Below are 16,544 nucleotides of genomic sequence, written 5' to 3' on the forward strand. Positions count from 1 at the left end.
ATCGATACTGAAACAGGAGGGAAGTGGGCAGGGTACAACCTTTTAAAGAATGACATAGCCCAAGGACATGCCATAAATTGATTAGAACCAAATGGGTCCAAGATGGTGGACAAGTCATCTTCCACTGGACCTTGAGCCTCAGTAATACAACCACAAGGATCAAAAAGCCCACGGTGGCCGAATTCCTGGAAATCCCTGCCCCTTCCTGAAATGACTGGAATACCCCTCCCACTCATTAGCCTGTGAAATTACCCACCCCTATAAGAACTGACAACCCCATACCCTGGTGCCTTTCTCACCATCTGAGATGGCCCACACTCTGTCTGTGGAGTGTGTTTCTCTCTAAATAAATCCACTTCTTACTATCACTTTGCCTCTCACTGAATTCTTTCTGCGATGAGACATCAAGAACATGTTTCATTAAGTCCTGAAACCAGGTGCGTGATCTCAGTTGGAAGACCTTGGGTTTTGGCCGGGTTCAAGTCCCAGTCTGGGTTTTGGCCGGGTTTGGGCCCAGCCGCATGGGTTCAAATCCCAGTCTGGGTTTAGGCTGGGTTCTAGTCCTAATCTGAGGTGCACAGTTTTCATACCAGTCCCAGGTTCACAAGGGCAGAGGCTGGAAGTGACCAGTCTAGTTATCCCTCTCCCCCCTGTGTCCCCACAAAGGTTCCCTTTCCAGTTTCAGCCCTTTAGGGGCCTTTTCTCATAGAACACTTCTATAGGGTCTTGTACCTGTGCCAGGTTCTATGTTAAGTACTTCAAATGTCATAGCTCATTTAATACAATAATCCTAGCATATAATTGCCATTATTCCCATTTAACAGATGAGAACATTGAGCAAGGGAGATTAAGTAACTTGCACATGGATGTAGAAGTCTGGCTCCAGAGGTGGCGCTGCTCTGAGTCATCAGCAGCCACTGCCTTTGTAACCAAGTCATCAGCCTTTATAACCAAGTGCCTAACTGCCCATTTCTGAAAAACCAGTTCACTTAAAGGCATTAATTAGCCAAGAGGACATTAAGTATTATTTTAATGTTTCCGCAGCCCTAACTCCACAGGAACCTCAGTGTTTGGGATTTCAAACGATGGTTAGAAAGGGCGTTGAAGTTAGGAGGGAGGGCGTCCCTCAGATGAGCTCCTCAAATTACCTTTCTCTAGGAAGGACTCCAGAGAGTCGCCGGTTAAGGAGAATGGTGTTTGGTGGTTTCCAAGCTAGGAAATATTTAAAGCCAGTGGCTGACATATTATTTTGGCAAACGGCAGGGGAAAAAAAAATCTCATTTTCGGAACACAAGTTTTTAGTCTGGATAATGGGTAAACGACATTAACTCTTTGTTTCCTTGTAATCTTCCAAGCTTGTTCTAATTTCGCTTCTCAAACCTGAGGCATCCCCTCCATTACTCGATCTGCCCTTTTAGCTTTTTATCCCTTTTTGACATAGGTGGGAGCATACCCAACTAAAACGCATAAGGCTCCTTTCTTTTCCCTTGGTCCCGCCGCAGGTCGTCGTCGCGGAAAGGGTTAAGCAGGCGGGCGGGGAGGAGGGTCGGGCTCACACCTTTCCCGAGACCTCGGGCGGCGGAGGGGCCCGGGAGGGGCGGAGGCTGGGGCCAGACGCCTCGCAGCCGCTGCCTCGGCGAATAGCAGTGCGCTGCCCGCCGGGATTGGAGCAGCGGCATCACGCTGACCTCTGCCTGGGATGTAAACCGGGCCGGCCGCAGCGGGCAGAGGAAGGCTCTCGGCTCCTCCGGGAAAGCCAGCCCAGCACCGGGTGCCGAGCGGGGCGCAGGGAGCGGCGGCAGCCTCGGCCTGGGCAGCGCCCAGCGGCGGCTGCGGGAAGTCGAGGGAGCCCGGCGCGGGCGCGGGCGGGGAGCGTGCGTCCTTTCGCAGAGGCAGCGGGAGGAGGGGCGGCGCGAGCCATGGCCGGGGACAGCGAGCAGACCCTGCAGAACCACCAGCAGCCCAACGGCGGCGAGCCCTTCCTGATCGGCGTCAGCGGGGGCACGGCCAGCGGCAAGGTACGGCGGGGCCCCGGGGCTGCGCTCCCTTCTCTCCGCCTCTCCTCTCCCCGGCCCCGGCCCCGCGGCGGCGCATGTGGCCGGCGGCCGCGGGCCGTGTCAGCTGCTGCAGCCACCGCGTGGCCCGCGCGCCTCCGCTCCTGGCCGCGCTCCAGGCTCCAGTCTTCCCCGCGCGGACCCCGGGAGCCTCGGCAGGGGACGGGCCGGCGGGGACTCGGGCCATCCGAGGTTCCAGGGGTGCCCCGGCCGCCGATCGCAGGGCTGGCACGCTCCTTGGCGGCGGTAACTCGTGGCCGGGGTCCTATGGGGGAGGGGCAGAGAAAGCGGATGCTTATTGTTTTGCAAGTCCGACGTGGGGGTAGAGGGCTTTAAACAGGGTCCTCTACGCACCTCCGGTACACCCGGCTTCCCTGGGCCTGGAGTTGATGTGCTCGCCCGGTGCCAAAGGCGGAGCGAGCCGGGTAGCCCGACCAGGAGGGCAGCGAGAACGTGCGAGGCGGCGTCCCGGGGAAGGGGAGCCCCACTTGGGCTGGCCGCCGGGGCCAGGGATTGCAGGGGTTTCCGGGTAAAATCCTGAGAGCCAAGTGGGCGAGGTGACATCAATGAAATCATCACAGTCGGGGCTTCTCTTTTTTTGGGTTTTAAGGGGAAACGCGGTCAGCTTCAGTGAGAAAGTTGTGCTGGCTCCATGCTTAGATGTCTGGGGCCGTGTGCGTCTTGGATCCGCGGAAAGGGGTCGTCCTCTGGGTATCTGACTCCTCTAGGAGCCTGCTTTCTTTGTTTTTTTTCAGCAAGGCAAGGAGAGACTAGGGATATGCTTTCCTAGCTTTACCCCCGGCTTTTTCTGCAGGTGGCGAAGGGTGGAGTCCTCCCAGATGTTTCTTTCTTTGCTCTCTTTCCTTTAAGATGTGGCTGCGTGTGTCCCTACTGTTTAACAGTCTCCAAGTTCATTTGGTGCTCGGGCTCCTCCAGGGGAGCCTGCGAGAGATGGGTGCTGCGCGCTGGGTTTGGCGAGGTGGGATGATGCCTCCTAGGGTTGGGGAGAGCGGAGCAGGAAGGCTGGTTGGCGCCATGAGAAGCGAGCCACGAGGTTTTCGCTCCGGAGCCGACTCTGCCGTAGCCCCTCCTCCATTTTGGTTTTACATTTTTCCCTCCAGGTCTGGACTACTTTGGCGCATGGGGCCCAGACCCGGCAGCTGGCGCTGTGGAACTTCTTTATTGATTAATCACGTTCGTAGCTGCCAGGGCTGGGAATCTGCCGGCTTTAGGTCCCAGAAGTTTATGTCGAATTTGCCCTTGGTTGAATGCCTTTTTAAATTTTTTAACAAATTTACATGGTTTTTATTGGTACTATTACTAGTAAGTCAGCACCAAACCAGGATGCCACCTCTTTTAGGAAGTGTACCTGTTGTATTAGAATTCCGCCCCCCCCCCACCCCGCCCTTTCCATAGTATATGCGTGTTGCGGGGGACCATTTTTGTTGCTGATGGCTGTATTCCCAGTGCTCCTAGCACGATGCCTGGCATATATAGTTGGGCCCAAATATTAACTAACCTGAGATCCAGCCCTCCCTACGGGGGAGACAGAAACTGGCAGATGCGTGTAGCATTTAGAAACAGAATGACCTTGGTAATTCACCTAAATAATCTAGTCGCTACAGAGGTGGAAACTGAGGTCCTAAAAGGTGAAATAACTCCCTTCTTATTCTTGCGTATTTCACAATCATCACCTGTTTTCAGTTGATAATCAATATAAATGTAAGTGTTATTTCGGTAATGTGTCAAGTTGGAGCTGGTAATGAGCCTTTAAGGGAACTCAAACTCTGCTGTCCCTAATTCTCATCAAGGAGGAAGATGCTCCCACGAAAGGGTCTGCTTTCACGCAGTTTTTAAAGCATGTGGTACCTTTTGGGCATTGACAAATACTTTGTTGTTGTTTAAGATTTAAAACTTTTTTGTTACTAAAAAAAGTCCAAAAGGAGCATTGGACTTTGAAAATTCTGTGTTGTAGTCAGTTTGCTGCAATTATGTTTTTTTTTTTTTTATAGTGTATAACTTTATATTCAGAGTTTTCTTTTTTTTAAAAAAAGTTTATTTATTGCCTGTGTTGGCTCTTGGTTACTGTGCGTGGGCATTGGGGGCGGGGGTGGTTGGGCTTCTCAATGTGGTGGCCTCTCGTTGCAGAGCATGGGCTCTAGGTGTGCGGGCTTTAGTAGTTGTGGCATTCCGGCTTTAGTTGCTCCCCGGAATGCGGGATCTTCCCGCATGGAACCCGTGTCCCCTGCATTGGCAGGCAAATTCTTTTTTTTTTTTTTTTTTTTTTTGGCGCATGGGCTTAGTTGCTCCACGGCATGTGGGATCTTCCTGGAGCAGGGATCGAACCCGTGTCCCTTGCATTCGCAGGCGGATTCTTAACCACTGCACCACCAGGGAAGCCCGGCAGGCAAATTCTTAACCACTGCGCTACCAGGGAGGTCCCTGCAATTATGTCTTGATTCTGTATTCCAGTCCTTAGTGCCTTTCCTCCAAGGAATTTGAAGTTTTTTTCCTTTTTTTTTTTTTTTTTTTAAAGGATGGTCAATATTAACAAACTGGACCTCCTTTGGAAGTCTCAAGTCTGAACATTGAAGTGCAGGAGGGTCTGGAAGCAAAGTTGATACTCTACCCCCTGGGTATTTGCTCTGTGCTTGTTAAAGGAATTTGGGAGAAGGCAGAGGGCCCAAAGATGTCACCAAAAAATGACAGTTTTAGAGCTAGAGGGAACCTCAGAGGCCCTGGAGTCCAACACTTCATCTTATCATTTATGCATGAGAAAAATAATGAATTCAGATCATATATTTTGTGGTTGATGGAGCCAGGACTAGACTGGTGCTGCTCTGTCCCAGCTATCTGTCATGTTTAAGAAGAATTGACTAAGGTATGCCTGGAGAACACAAACTTAGACCTTCAACCTGGAAAGGGGCTACTTGGAAATGGCTACAGAATGGTTTCAGAGGTACTTGACCCAAAAGGAGATGGAAATGCAGATTGTTTTGTACTCAGTGGCCTGGCAGTATAGACCTTGGTTGCTTTCTTCCCCCCTTTATAAGAGAAAACAACACCCTGTTTAGCTTCTCTTGAGAGCTCTAGTTTGTCTCAATGTTGTCACTGCCCTGAGTTACAAGTATTTTATCTTAGCCCAATTATTTAGGTTGTAGAAGGCAAAAATAGCGATTGCTGGTGCATATATCACTTTTTTTTTTGGCTGCATCACGCAGCATGTGGAATCTTAGTTCCCCGACCAGGGATCAAACCCGTGCTTCCTGCATTGAAAGCATGGAGTTTTAACCACTGGACCACCAGGGAAGTGCTGTATATCACATTTGTAAAGTTTGTTTTGTACATGAAGATTAATTAGAACTCTAGAGTAAGCTTTGCTAGGTTGACATGGCAAATCGTAGTTAAAAACTCATCTTAAAATTGTGGTGGGTTGAGAAAGTAATTCTGATCTATGTTAAAAACCAGATTCTCTTGCTTTCTAGAGAGAGCAAGAAGTAACACTGGATGGGGAAAAAAACAGTTTAAACTTCTTTACCTGCATATATATCCATGACTTTAAGTGCCATTCCCTCTTCTCTTTAATTTTGCTGTTTACTGCCCTGTAACTTCTTGGCCAATTAAAATAGCTTCTCAGTCTTCACTGCCATCAGAGTGGTCTTCCTCAATTTAGCTCTGACTGTGTCACTCTCCTTTATGGAAACGTTTGATACCTACCTCTCCATTGCCCAGACAACAGGTCAGTGATTTGAGCAAGGTGCACATTCCCCTGGCCCTCAAATGGGGTCCCAGACTGTTTATTTTTCCATTCTTGTCCCCCCTTCCCCACACTTAAATGCACACAGACACACACATCTGCGAAACTGCTTTCATTTATACTTTTGCTCCTGGTCTTCTCTCTGGAATGGGCCTCTAATCCTTTTAAGGCTTCAGTTCTGTTAATACTTCCCCCAAGGAACTTTGTTATCCATTTCCTTAATCAGAATGATTTTTTTGTCTCTAATGCTTCCATAGTTTCACCACATTTTGCCTAGTATCGGGGTTATTTGTTGACTGCTTCCCGCATTATAATAAAAGTTCTATAAGAGCGTCTCATTTATTTCTGTCTTAAAGTCCATTACAGTATTTGATACAGTGTTGGGATTCAGCGTTTGTGGAACTGAGTTAGGGTGATCATAATTTATAATTACCCTTTTATTCTTTTAATTCATAAGACTTTGAATTAGGCTTTGAAGCCACAGTTGAGACCATATTTAACTGCTATTCATGTTGCAATGACCAGACAATCAGAAGGCCCCCTGAACCCTACTGCATTGGTATTGCTTAGTCAGAGCCTAGCATTTATTTAGTATGTACTAAATGGGTATTTTTTGAATATCATTGTGCAGAATACTGTATTAAGTGCTTGGACTCTAGGGGAAGTCAGAATATAAGGAAATAGGAGAGAAAGGCTGTCAGTGTTTTATAGTTTCAAGCTGCTTAGACAGATTTTATGATCAAGCCAATTTATCATTAAAGCATTTGATTATCTCTTCCCTTTGAAGTGGGGCAGGTGTCTTCCCCATTGATGGGACCTGCCCTCCCTTGGAGGTATTTTGAGGGAAGTTGGTCCGACAGTCTGTGAATAACGCAGACCACGAGAGGACATTGCAGTCCCCTCAGAGGTGGGTGCTGTCACCTCAGCTCAGCTTGACCATGAGTCAGCATCTGCTTTTGGAGCTCTCTGGAATGCTCCCCAGACCTGCGGCTCCTCGCAGGTCCTCATCTCCCATTGCCTGGTTCCTGGAACCTCGGCAGCCATCCCCATCCCCATCCCCATCCCCATCCCCTTCCCCTTAGGGCCAGATCACTTATTCTACACCCTCCCTCCATCAGGTGCTCCCAGAACCATGGGACTGCTTTGGTCCTTCTGCTGTTTTTCTCAGAGCTGACATTGTCTGCTTTGTACTGCCCCAAGCTGCTGCTGGGGAGGTCTGGAGTGATCTGGTCCTGCTGACCTCCTGCCACTCTCGCCTTTGCTCTCGATTCCAGCCACACCCCCAGCTCGGCCCATCACGCTTCCCCCCTGCCCAAGGCTCTTCACACTTGCTGTTTGCTCTGCCTGAAATTCCCTTTTTGTTCATTGCGCCAGTGCCTAGCACGTGCCTGCTAGAATGAAGCCCAAACAGCAGGTCTTGCTGCTACTGCCTTTCCTCAGCTGCTGTCTCCTTTATTTCTATTGGAAAGTCTTTGAAGTGTGTTTCTGATGCACGCTATCTGTGGTCACCTAACTCCAGCTCACTGTACCTATAGCATTTGCTTAGGTCTTCTGCCTGATAGTATTTCTTTTTTATTTTTATTTTTAACATTCCCACTAACAGTGTAGGAGGGCTCCCTTTTCTCCACACCCTCTCCAGCATTTGTTGTTTGTAAACTTTTTGAAGATGGCCATTTTGACCAATATGAGATGATACCTCATTGTAGCTTTGATTTGCATTTCTCTAATAAATAGGATTGTTGAGCAGCTTTTCATGGGCCTCTTGGCCATCTATATGTCTTCTTTGGAGAAATGTCTATTTAGGCTTTCTGCCCATTTTTAAAATTATTTTTTATTTTTTTATTGAGCTGTTTGAGCTGTTTGTATAATTTTGGAAATTAATCCCTTGTCAGTCGCATCATTTGCAAATATTTTCTTGCATTCTGTAGGTTGTCTTTTCATTGATATTTTTTTGTTGTCTTGCTCTCGTGAGGTCCTGTGATGGAGGCAGGCTGTATTTGGAAATTTCTTGGCTGAAGATCTGACCTTTTTTGCTAGTGGGATCTAAGATGGTGTTGTTGGAATTGCTTAAGATCTATAAGGTTTTATAGATGTGTGTCTCAATTTTTTAAATCAGTAAAAAAGTTTGAGGGTATATCCTGTGTGTGTGTGTATGTTTTTGTGCTTTCTTGTCCATTAAACTTTTTATCATTAAACCAATTTATCATTAAAGCATTTGATTATCTTGTTATTACAGTGTATCACGTATCTGTATATGTAAATTATGTAAGTATAATCAATATAAATAAAAACAAAAATAGGAAGACTTCCCTGGTAGTCCAGTGGTTAAGACTCCGAGCTCCCAATGCAAGGGGCCTGGGTTCAATCCCTGGTCAGGGAACTAGATCCTGCATGACGCAACTAAGAGTCCACATGCTGCCACTAAAAGATCCACGAGTAAAGATCCCACTTGAGGCAATGAAGATCCTGCGTGCCGCAACTAAGACCTGGCGCAGCCAAATTTATAAATATTAAAAACAAACAAACAAACAAAAATAGGGATTATGAAAGGATAAGAAAAATGAGGCAAACACTTAAAAATTGTGGTTTCTTTAGCAGTATAAAGCCTTTTGGTTTTTTTTTCTTTAAGAACTTTTATTGAGATACAGTTGACATACAATAAACTGCATATATTTAAAGCATACACTATGATATTTTTTTTCTTATTTGTAATGTATACATGGCAATCCAAATTCTGGTTTCTTTAGCAGTATAAAGCCTTTTGGTTCTTACTGAATTTTATTTTTAAAAATCTTATTTCAAATGTGGTGATTCATGGATCTTGGATGATCTTGGTGATATTACTCTTAGTGATAATATAAGGCTGAAAGTTTGGCTTTAAGTCTCATGAATCTTGATTTAATGACTGTACTTGAAAAAGTTTTCCCCCAAAATGATCCAAGTATAAGAAACTCATCGTTTGCAGTATTTATCAATGCCTGAGAGTCCCATCCCCCAATTATGCAGCTAGAGCATTTTCATCTTTGTTGTCCATCAGCTGTTGTTGCAAACCAAGGTGCTCCATTTAATGTTTTTTCACTAGTGGATTTAAGCTCCACTGAAGATGCTCATGTGGAATTGTTTACAGGTTTTTACAAATTTCCATTTGAGTTTTATAGGTGCGCAGGTAGTTTTTGTCAACTAAGTTGCCTAACAATGGAAACATTTCAAAATATTTTTAACATTTAATTTGATAATTTGATTCTGATACATGTATTCATTGCCTTTCAACCCTACGTAAGACAGCAAGTCAAAAACTTTACTTTTGAAAGTGAAATATTTCCAAATGAACAAGTAACTGCAAGATTTACATAAAGATAAAAGGGAAAAGACAGGCTTTTCTAAAAGATAAAATAAAAGATGTAAAAATTGTCATGTTGACAAAACATACTCATCAGCATTCAATTCACAGGCACAGAAGAGTTTAAGTGTAACAGGAGTGTTGACTCAGAAAGCAACATATTTACAATCATGGAAGTATCGGTACCATCAGTAGACTCTTTAACCTGAGAACTATAAAGAATCTTATAAAACTTTGGACTTTCAGGCTTCTTATAAGCAGTAATTTGATTAGATATGGGGGTGCTGGTTCTTTTTGTTTGTTTGTTTTTTTGGCCTGCAGGATCTTAGCTTCCCCACCAGGGATCAAACCAGGCCTCCAGGCCCCCAGCAGTGGAAGCCCAGAGTCCTAACCACTGGACTGCCAGGGAATTCTGGGGGGCATTGGTTTTGAAATGAATCATGTATGCTTTGAGAGTTTTGAATGATAATGGAAGAAGCTGATAATTCTAAAAAAGATCAATTTGCATTGTCATCTGGGTATTAAAAATGATCTTTTCACAGCCTAGGGTTCTTTTAAAAGGCAGCTATTTTCACATGGTTACTCCCTATGAAACTTCAGGAAGTGTCAAGAGTATCTCTGAACCTCTCACGCTTTCTCTAGTAACCTTGAGTACCCTATGGTGTCCAGCAGTGCCTTTTCTTCCCATCCTGTGGGGTCTCACACTTCATTTTGGTGGAGAATTCATTTTCACAGTAATAGTGACAGAAGATTCTACTACTTGCCTTTTGTATGACTTGTGGAGTGTTATTTAGAGCTTTGGTAAGGTAAGAATGTTGCGTGTGTCATTGAAGTTGAGTTGTGCGTCTTTATTGCTTTAATCAGTCTGTAAGTATGCTGTCTGGTCAGATATCCCTACTTCCCCTCCTCTTTCCCTCTCCCCTCGTGTCCCCCGCCCCTTCCCTCAGATGAAGAGCTGTTTTGTCAGATCTGGGCAAACATCCTCTGTTTGTTTGCCTGTCCTGTAGGAAGTCCAAAGTTTGCAGTTGTCTCTAGGATCGCCTCCTGTTGGATCGTGGAGGGTGAGTTCTGTCTCTGCCTTGTGCAAGTCGGTAGTCTCGCTCAGGCTATACAGAGAGCTTGTAGTAGAATGGGATGCTAAGAGTGCTGACCTGTGATTTTGGACTATGGTCTTAAAGAAACGTTTGCATCCATGTCTGCTAAGAGAATTTTGGAGAATTCTTTTTCCCGTCACATGGTTTTTTTTTTTTTTTCCGTCACATGGTTTTGACATCAGTTTTTTTTTATCGTATGAGTAAAGAGTAGCAAAGTATGTAATTTCTGATATATTGTAAATATTGATGTTTTAAAATAATAATAGTTTCATTCTTTTCAGTGTATCTGGTGGGCTCTAAACACTGTAATAATTTGACCTATTATCACCCATTTAAAAAATACGTGAATAAGCTCTTCATCAAAAACGTTAATTTTTCCTTTTTTTGTCCTTGAAATCATATTTCAATTCTATTTCCTCCACAAAATGTTAATTTATTTTTGTACTTGAAAATCTTTTGTTGATCATTCTGTCATCCTTCTGCAACAAAAGTATGTATGTACATTGGAATGATTTTTGTTTCCTGTTCTCATAAGTCTCTTCAACATTTGTTTCTTTTGGATTGCATCAGTACAGTTATTAGCATAAATTAATCAGAACAAGTAGATATACGTTTTGATAAGTAATTAAACACAAAAGATAGAATTATGTCAGAAAGCAACTTGATGAGACAGATGGAGCTCCTCCTCCCAGTTATTTCATGTATCGGGGGATGATGACTACTTACTGCTAGAATAAGATTTTTCACTTGTTTAGATGTAAACTTTGAGAAACCTTGTTGACATGAGTAGATGGGGACGGAAGAACTTTTATTATATCAAGGTCACTTAGTTTTTATCTTTTAAATTACTTGTCAGAACCTGATGTGTTTTTATGAATCAACCAGCTTGCCACTCACCCCCATTTAATTTTGTTGAAAGCAGAAAACTGGAAACCTCCAGAACTGTAAAAGCATTTGTTACCCACTCATTAGGTCATTCACTTTTTAGTGTCAGCACCAGTATTTCAAATCAGTATATGGTCACTGATTTAGGAAACCTGGGTTCTGGTCCAACTTTGCCAGTTACTTATTAGGTATAATAAATAGAGGAAGGTCCTTTCAGCCCTTAACATTTCACAATTCTACAGCTTGCCTTGAGTATCCTATAATTGTTTTCTCACCACTGGTCACACAGATCAAGTACTTCTCAAATCCTTGACTCCGAACCTGCATGATGCAGTTGGCATTTGTAATCTTCTAGTGGGGTTCTGGAAGACGGTCATCTCTCGCCATTTGCTGACATCCATCTGAACCAGATTTCTCTCACAAATGTTGCTCCTTGTCCCAGGAGTCCTTCCCTCCTTCCACCCTCCTTCCTTTTCCTTACCCGGGTAGCCCCTGCTCATCTTTCCATTTGCTTTCTCTCTCTCCTAGGCAGTCCTCGCTGACCTGATTGAGTTTCCCCTCTGCTGTGCTGCTAAAGCAGCCTACCAGACCTGCATCTGGAATTCTCCCCCACACGGGGTGGTCCTTGCTTTTTTAGGCTGTGTTCTTGTCTACACTGGGCTCTCAAGATCAGGGACTGTGTTTCCTCACTGTTGCCTGAGTGAGGCTCACACATGGGCTAGAAACAGTCTATGTGAGTTCTCAGTAAATGTTTGTTAAGTAACTAAATATTAAGGACCTTTCTCTCTAACTCCCGTGACATCTTCACTTAGATGTATAGTAGGAATCTCAATATGTCCAGTATTTAACACCTGCTCTTCCCTCAAACGTGGTCAACCTGCAGGCTTCCCCATATCAATTGATGACATCTTTATCCTTCTGGTTGCTCAGGCCTAAGACCTTGGAGCCATTCTTGACTACTTTTGTATTCACTTATATCCAATCCATTAAGAAATCCTGTTTGCCCTACCTCCTTACCTACATGTCCACAATCTGACCACTTTTCTTCTCCACTGCTTCCGCTCTCATCCAAGCCACCAACATCTCTCAGTTGGGTCATTGCTATAGACTCCTAACTCATCTCCCTGACCTACACTTGTCCTCCTTATGTACTCCTTTGTCATTGTAGCAGCCAGAGTGATTATATTAAAATGAAGGTTGGAAAGTAATTTCCCTGCTTCTGCTCAAAATCTTGCAGTAGTTTCCCATTTTACTCCCAATAAAAGCCAAAACCCTTACAAAGACCTCCAGGTCCTACAAATGGGCCTTTGCATTGGCCGTTCATTCTACGAGGACAGCACTTCCTTCAGACATCTGAGTAGTTAACTGTCTCACCTCCTTGGTCACCTTATTTAAAATTGCACACAGCAGGCACTCAAATATTGAATAACTGGATGAAGAATGCATTATTCCTTGCTCAGTTATCCCTTCTAATACTAGTTTTCAGCACTTAAACCCAGTTGCTTTGGCTGTTGCTGGGAAATCATTGTCCCTTTGCTGGTCACATTTGTACTTCCTCTTGGGCATCCCTGCACCAGGATGAGATTGTGGGCACATTGCCAACCACAGAGCTTGGTGTTGGTGTACATGTCTGATGACTTAGGTGCCTGTGTAATGGTGCATTTAAGATAAATATATGTATATATAAACCTTAATATCTTGCTGTCAAGTTCTTACTAGGGATGCTACCTAATTTTGTTTAATGAAATGCTTGTTGATATGAAATAGATCTTTACTTTAACTCAAGAAAGGCTAGAAGAGTAGATCCTTTAAACCAAAAGGATTATCTTCTCTATCTCAGAGAAAGGTAGATTCATCGTTTGGGAAAAACTATCTCCGCTTTGCGCAGCTTGCATTCGCCTGAATATAGGCCTTTTGTAGCATGGACGGGAATGAAATGCTGAGCAGAACCATAGGGTGGGCAAACGTGGTAGCTCTTTAGGTTCTTCTGAGTTTAGTGTGGCTTGTAGGCAACAGTGTATGTCCTTACTGAATTAGAGAGATCTGACATGACAGATACTGTCCAAAGCTGTATGTGTAATTTTGTGTTGTCCCATTGGGGTTATTAGCATTCTTCATCAACACAGATGATACATAATTATATGTATTACAGACTTTAGTTTCTGCTGTAAAACAGCAGTGTTAAAATCTGAGATGCTGCTATTTGTTTTCTTTTTTTGACAAAAGAAATGCAGATACTTTGTAAACCGAAGCACTTATGGTCTTTACCGTTCTAGTAAATTTATGATAGGACTGATAATAAGGAGTAGTTCTGGGACTTCCTAGGTGGCACAGTGGTTAAGAATCCACCTGCCAATGCAGGGGACACGAGTTCGATACCTGCCCCAGGAAGATCCCACGTGCCACAGAGCAACTAAGCCCGTGCGCCACAACTGCTGAGCCTATACTCTAGAGCCCGTGAGCCACATCAGCTGAGCCCATGTGCCACAGCTACTGAAGCCCATGTGCCTAGAGCCTGTGCTCCACCACAAGAGAAGCCACCACAATGAGGAGCCTGCGCACCGCAATGCAGAGTAGCCCCCACTTACTGCAAATAGAGAAAGCCCATGTGCAGCAGTGAAGACCCAACACGGCCAATAAATAAATAAATTAAAATAAATTTAAAAAGAATAATAAGAAGTAGTTCTGAGCAGGAATAGAACTTGGAACCCAGGGCAAATACCCATGGGCCATGGGTAGCGTGCCCCATCTGTGCAGCTCACGGGTGGGCACCTCTGCTAACAAGTGCATTGGAATCTGCCTGGCATTTATGGAAGCAGCTATGGCGTGACTGCCCTTTATCTCAGTGCAGGGTTTCTGAGGGCCCACTTCTGTTGTATGGTGTATTGGTTGTCTGCGGGAACTTTCTCCAGAAGTTGAGTTTGGGGAGGAAGCTGGTTAAGAGCCCTGCTGTTTGAGGTGGGCCTCATCTCCTGGGGACCTGCTGATTTTTCTATTGAGGTAAAACATGCATTTAAGAAAAAAATTTGTTTAAATTTTATTGAAGTATGGTTGATTTCAATGTGTTAATTTTTGCTCTACAGCAAAGTGATTCAGTTATACATATATGTACATTCTTTTTCATATTGTTTGCCATTATGGTTTACCTCAGGATATTAAATATAGTTCCCTGTGCTATGCAGTCAGACCTGGTTTATTCATTCTGTATGTAACAGTTTGCATCTGCTAATCTCAACTCCCAATCCATCCCTCCCCCACCCCCTTGGCAACCACAAGTCTGTTCTCTATGTCTGTGAGTGTTTCTGTTTCATAGATAAGTTCATTTGTGTCATATTTTAGATTCCACATATAAGTGATCTATAGTGTTTATCTTTATCTGACTTATTTCACTTAGCATGATAATCTCTAGGTCCATCCATGTTACTGCAAATGGCATTATTTCATTCTTTTTTATGGCTGAGTGGTATTCTACTGTTTATTTATGCCGCATCTTTATCCATTCATCTGTTGATGGACTTTTAGATTGTAAAACATGCTATTTTTTATAGATCTTTATTGGAGTATAATTGCTTTACAATGTTGTGTTAATTTCTGCAGTACAACAAAGTGAATCAGCTATATGTATATGTATATCCCCATATATCCTCCCTCTTGAGCCTCCCTCCCACCCTCCCCATCCCACCCCTCTAGGTCATCACAAAGCACCAAGCTGATCTCCCTGTGTTATGCGGCAGCTTCTCACTGGCCATCTATTTTACAGTTGGTAGTGTATATATGTCAGTGCTACTCTCTCACCATGTCCCAGCCTCCCCTTCCCCGCTGTGTCCTCAAGTCTGTTCTCTACGTCTGTGTCTTTATTCTTGCCCTGCCATCAGTGCTATTTTTCTAGATTCCATATATATGAGTTAGCATATGGTATTTGTTTTTCTCTTTCTGACTTACTTCACTATGTATGACAGACTCTAAGTACATCCACCTCACTACAAATAACTCAATTTCATCCCTTTCTATGGCAGAGTAATATTCCATTATGTATTTGTGCCACATCTTCTTTATCCATTCATCTGTTGATGGGCATTTAGGTTGCTTCCATGTCCTGGCTATTGTAAATAGTGCTGCAATCAACATTGGGGTGCATGTGTCTTTCTGAATTATGGTTTTCTCAGGGTATATGCCCAGGAGTGGGATTGCTGGGTCATAGAAACATGCTATTTTGATTAGTCAGTGGCTTCATTTTCCTCCACCCCCTTTGTAGAGAAAGTAAGCCTTTGAAAGCAGAAGGAACAGATGACTGACTGACACCTAGTAATTGAAGAAGGGGCAGTGAGTACTCTTCTGAAGGCGATGCAAGCAGAGCCCTCCTTGTCTGACGCTGGAGGACAGAAGCCAGAGACTGTGCTGGATTGACCTTTGGGTTCTGCAGGGACATGATCATGGGACATCAGGCTCGAAGTGGAAAAGCTTGTGTATTGTACATCTGAGAAGAGCTAATCCCCAGCCTGCCTCAAGGCTCCTTTTGCAGGTCTTGGTGGGGTTCAAGGTCATCGTGGTGTGATAGAATCGAAGCTTTATGATGTCTCTCCTTCCAGCAAGGATTGAAGTAGAACTCCAGTAGGTCCAGACAGCTCGATGGGCTTCAGAGTCAGCATACTTGTTTTAACACCCCAGCTCCACCACTCTTCATCTGTTTCTTTTGAACCCCTTTGTCCATCTGTGAAAAGGGGATCACATCTCGACTGGAGAATTGCTAAGATTCCATGAGAAGGAGCAGAAGCACATACATCGCAGGGAGTCTGCAGGGGGCTTGCCCTCCTGCACCATGGTTCCTGCTCTGTGGCAGCCGTGCTGTCACTACAGGCTCTTTGGCCGTCTTGCTGCCACTTCTGACCAACATGGTTCCCCAGGCACGTGAGCCTGGTGCTGTCCAGGCATGGCAATGCTGATAGTGATCGGGCCCTGATAAGGCAGTGTGATTCCCACTTACTAACCGTGATGCTGTCTCCTTGAGGCCATGGCCTGTCCTCTTTGCAGATAAGGCCGTGACTAGTCAGATGTTGCAGCGCTTTCAGGGCTCTTTTTCTCATCACCAGCTTGCTGGAGGCCTTAGCGATCCTGTTCTGTAGTTGTTAAGATGGAGCTTTTCTTTAAAAGAGTTATGTGGAATTGTTTTATAAAGGGTAGTTAGGAGGGAAAGCAATTTATTAACATTCCTCTCCTTCCCCCCCCCCCCCCCCCCCTTCTGGCTGCGCTGTGCAGCTTATGGGATCCTGGTTCCTCGACTGGGGATCAAATGTGTCCCCACTGCAGTGGAAGCATGGAGTCCTAACTGCTGGACCGCCAGGGAATTCCCTAACATTACTTTCTTTAAAAAATCCTTTTAGTTAAAAATAGGGGACTTCCTGGGTGGTGCAGTG

The 16,544-nt window shown here is 44.6% G+C and overlaps 1 protein-coding gene across 1 annotated transcript in view; it reads left to right on the forward strand.

Moving 5' to 3' along the window:
* Positions 1–1,575: 1,575 nt before the first annotated feature.
* The window catches only part of UCK2 (uridine-cytidine kinase 2), an 80,157-nt gene continuing 65,188 nt past the window's right edge, over positions 1,576–16,544 (forward strand). Inside the window, exon 1 of the mRNA XM_057726778.1 lies at positions 1,576–2,018. Within this exon, the coding sequence (XP_057582761.1) occupies positions 1,920–2,018 (99 nt within the window). The 5' untranslated portion in view covers positions 1,576–1,919. The remainder of the gene's footprint in view (positions 2,019–16,544) is intronic.

The sequence above is a fragment of the Hippopotamus amphibius genome, chromosome 3 (genome assembly GCF_030028045.1).
Source record: "Hippopotamus amphibius kiboko isolate mHipAmp2 chromosome 3, mHipAmp2.hap2, whole genome shotgun sequence".
NCBI lineage: Eukaryota > Metazoa > Chordata > Mammalia > Artiodactyla > Hippopotamidae > Hippopotamus > Hippopotamus amphibius.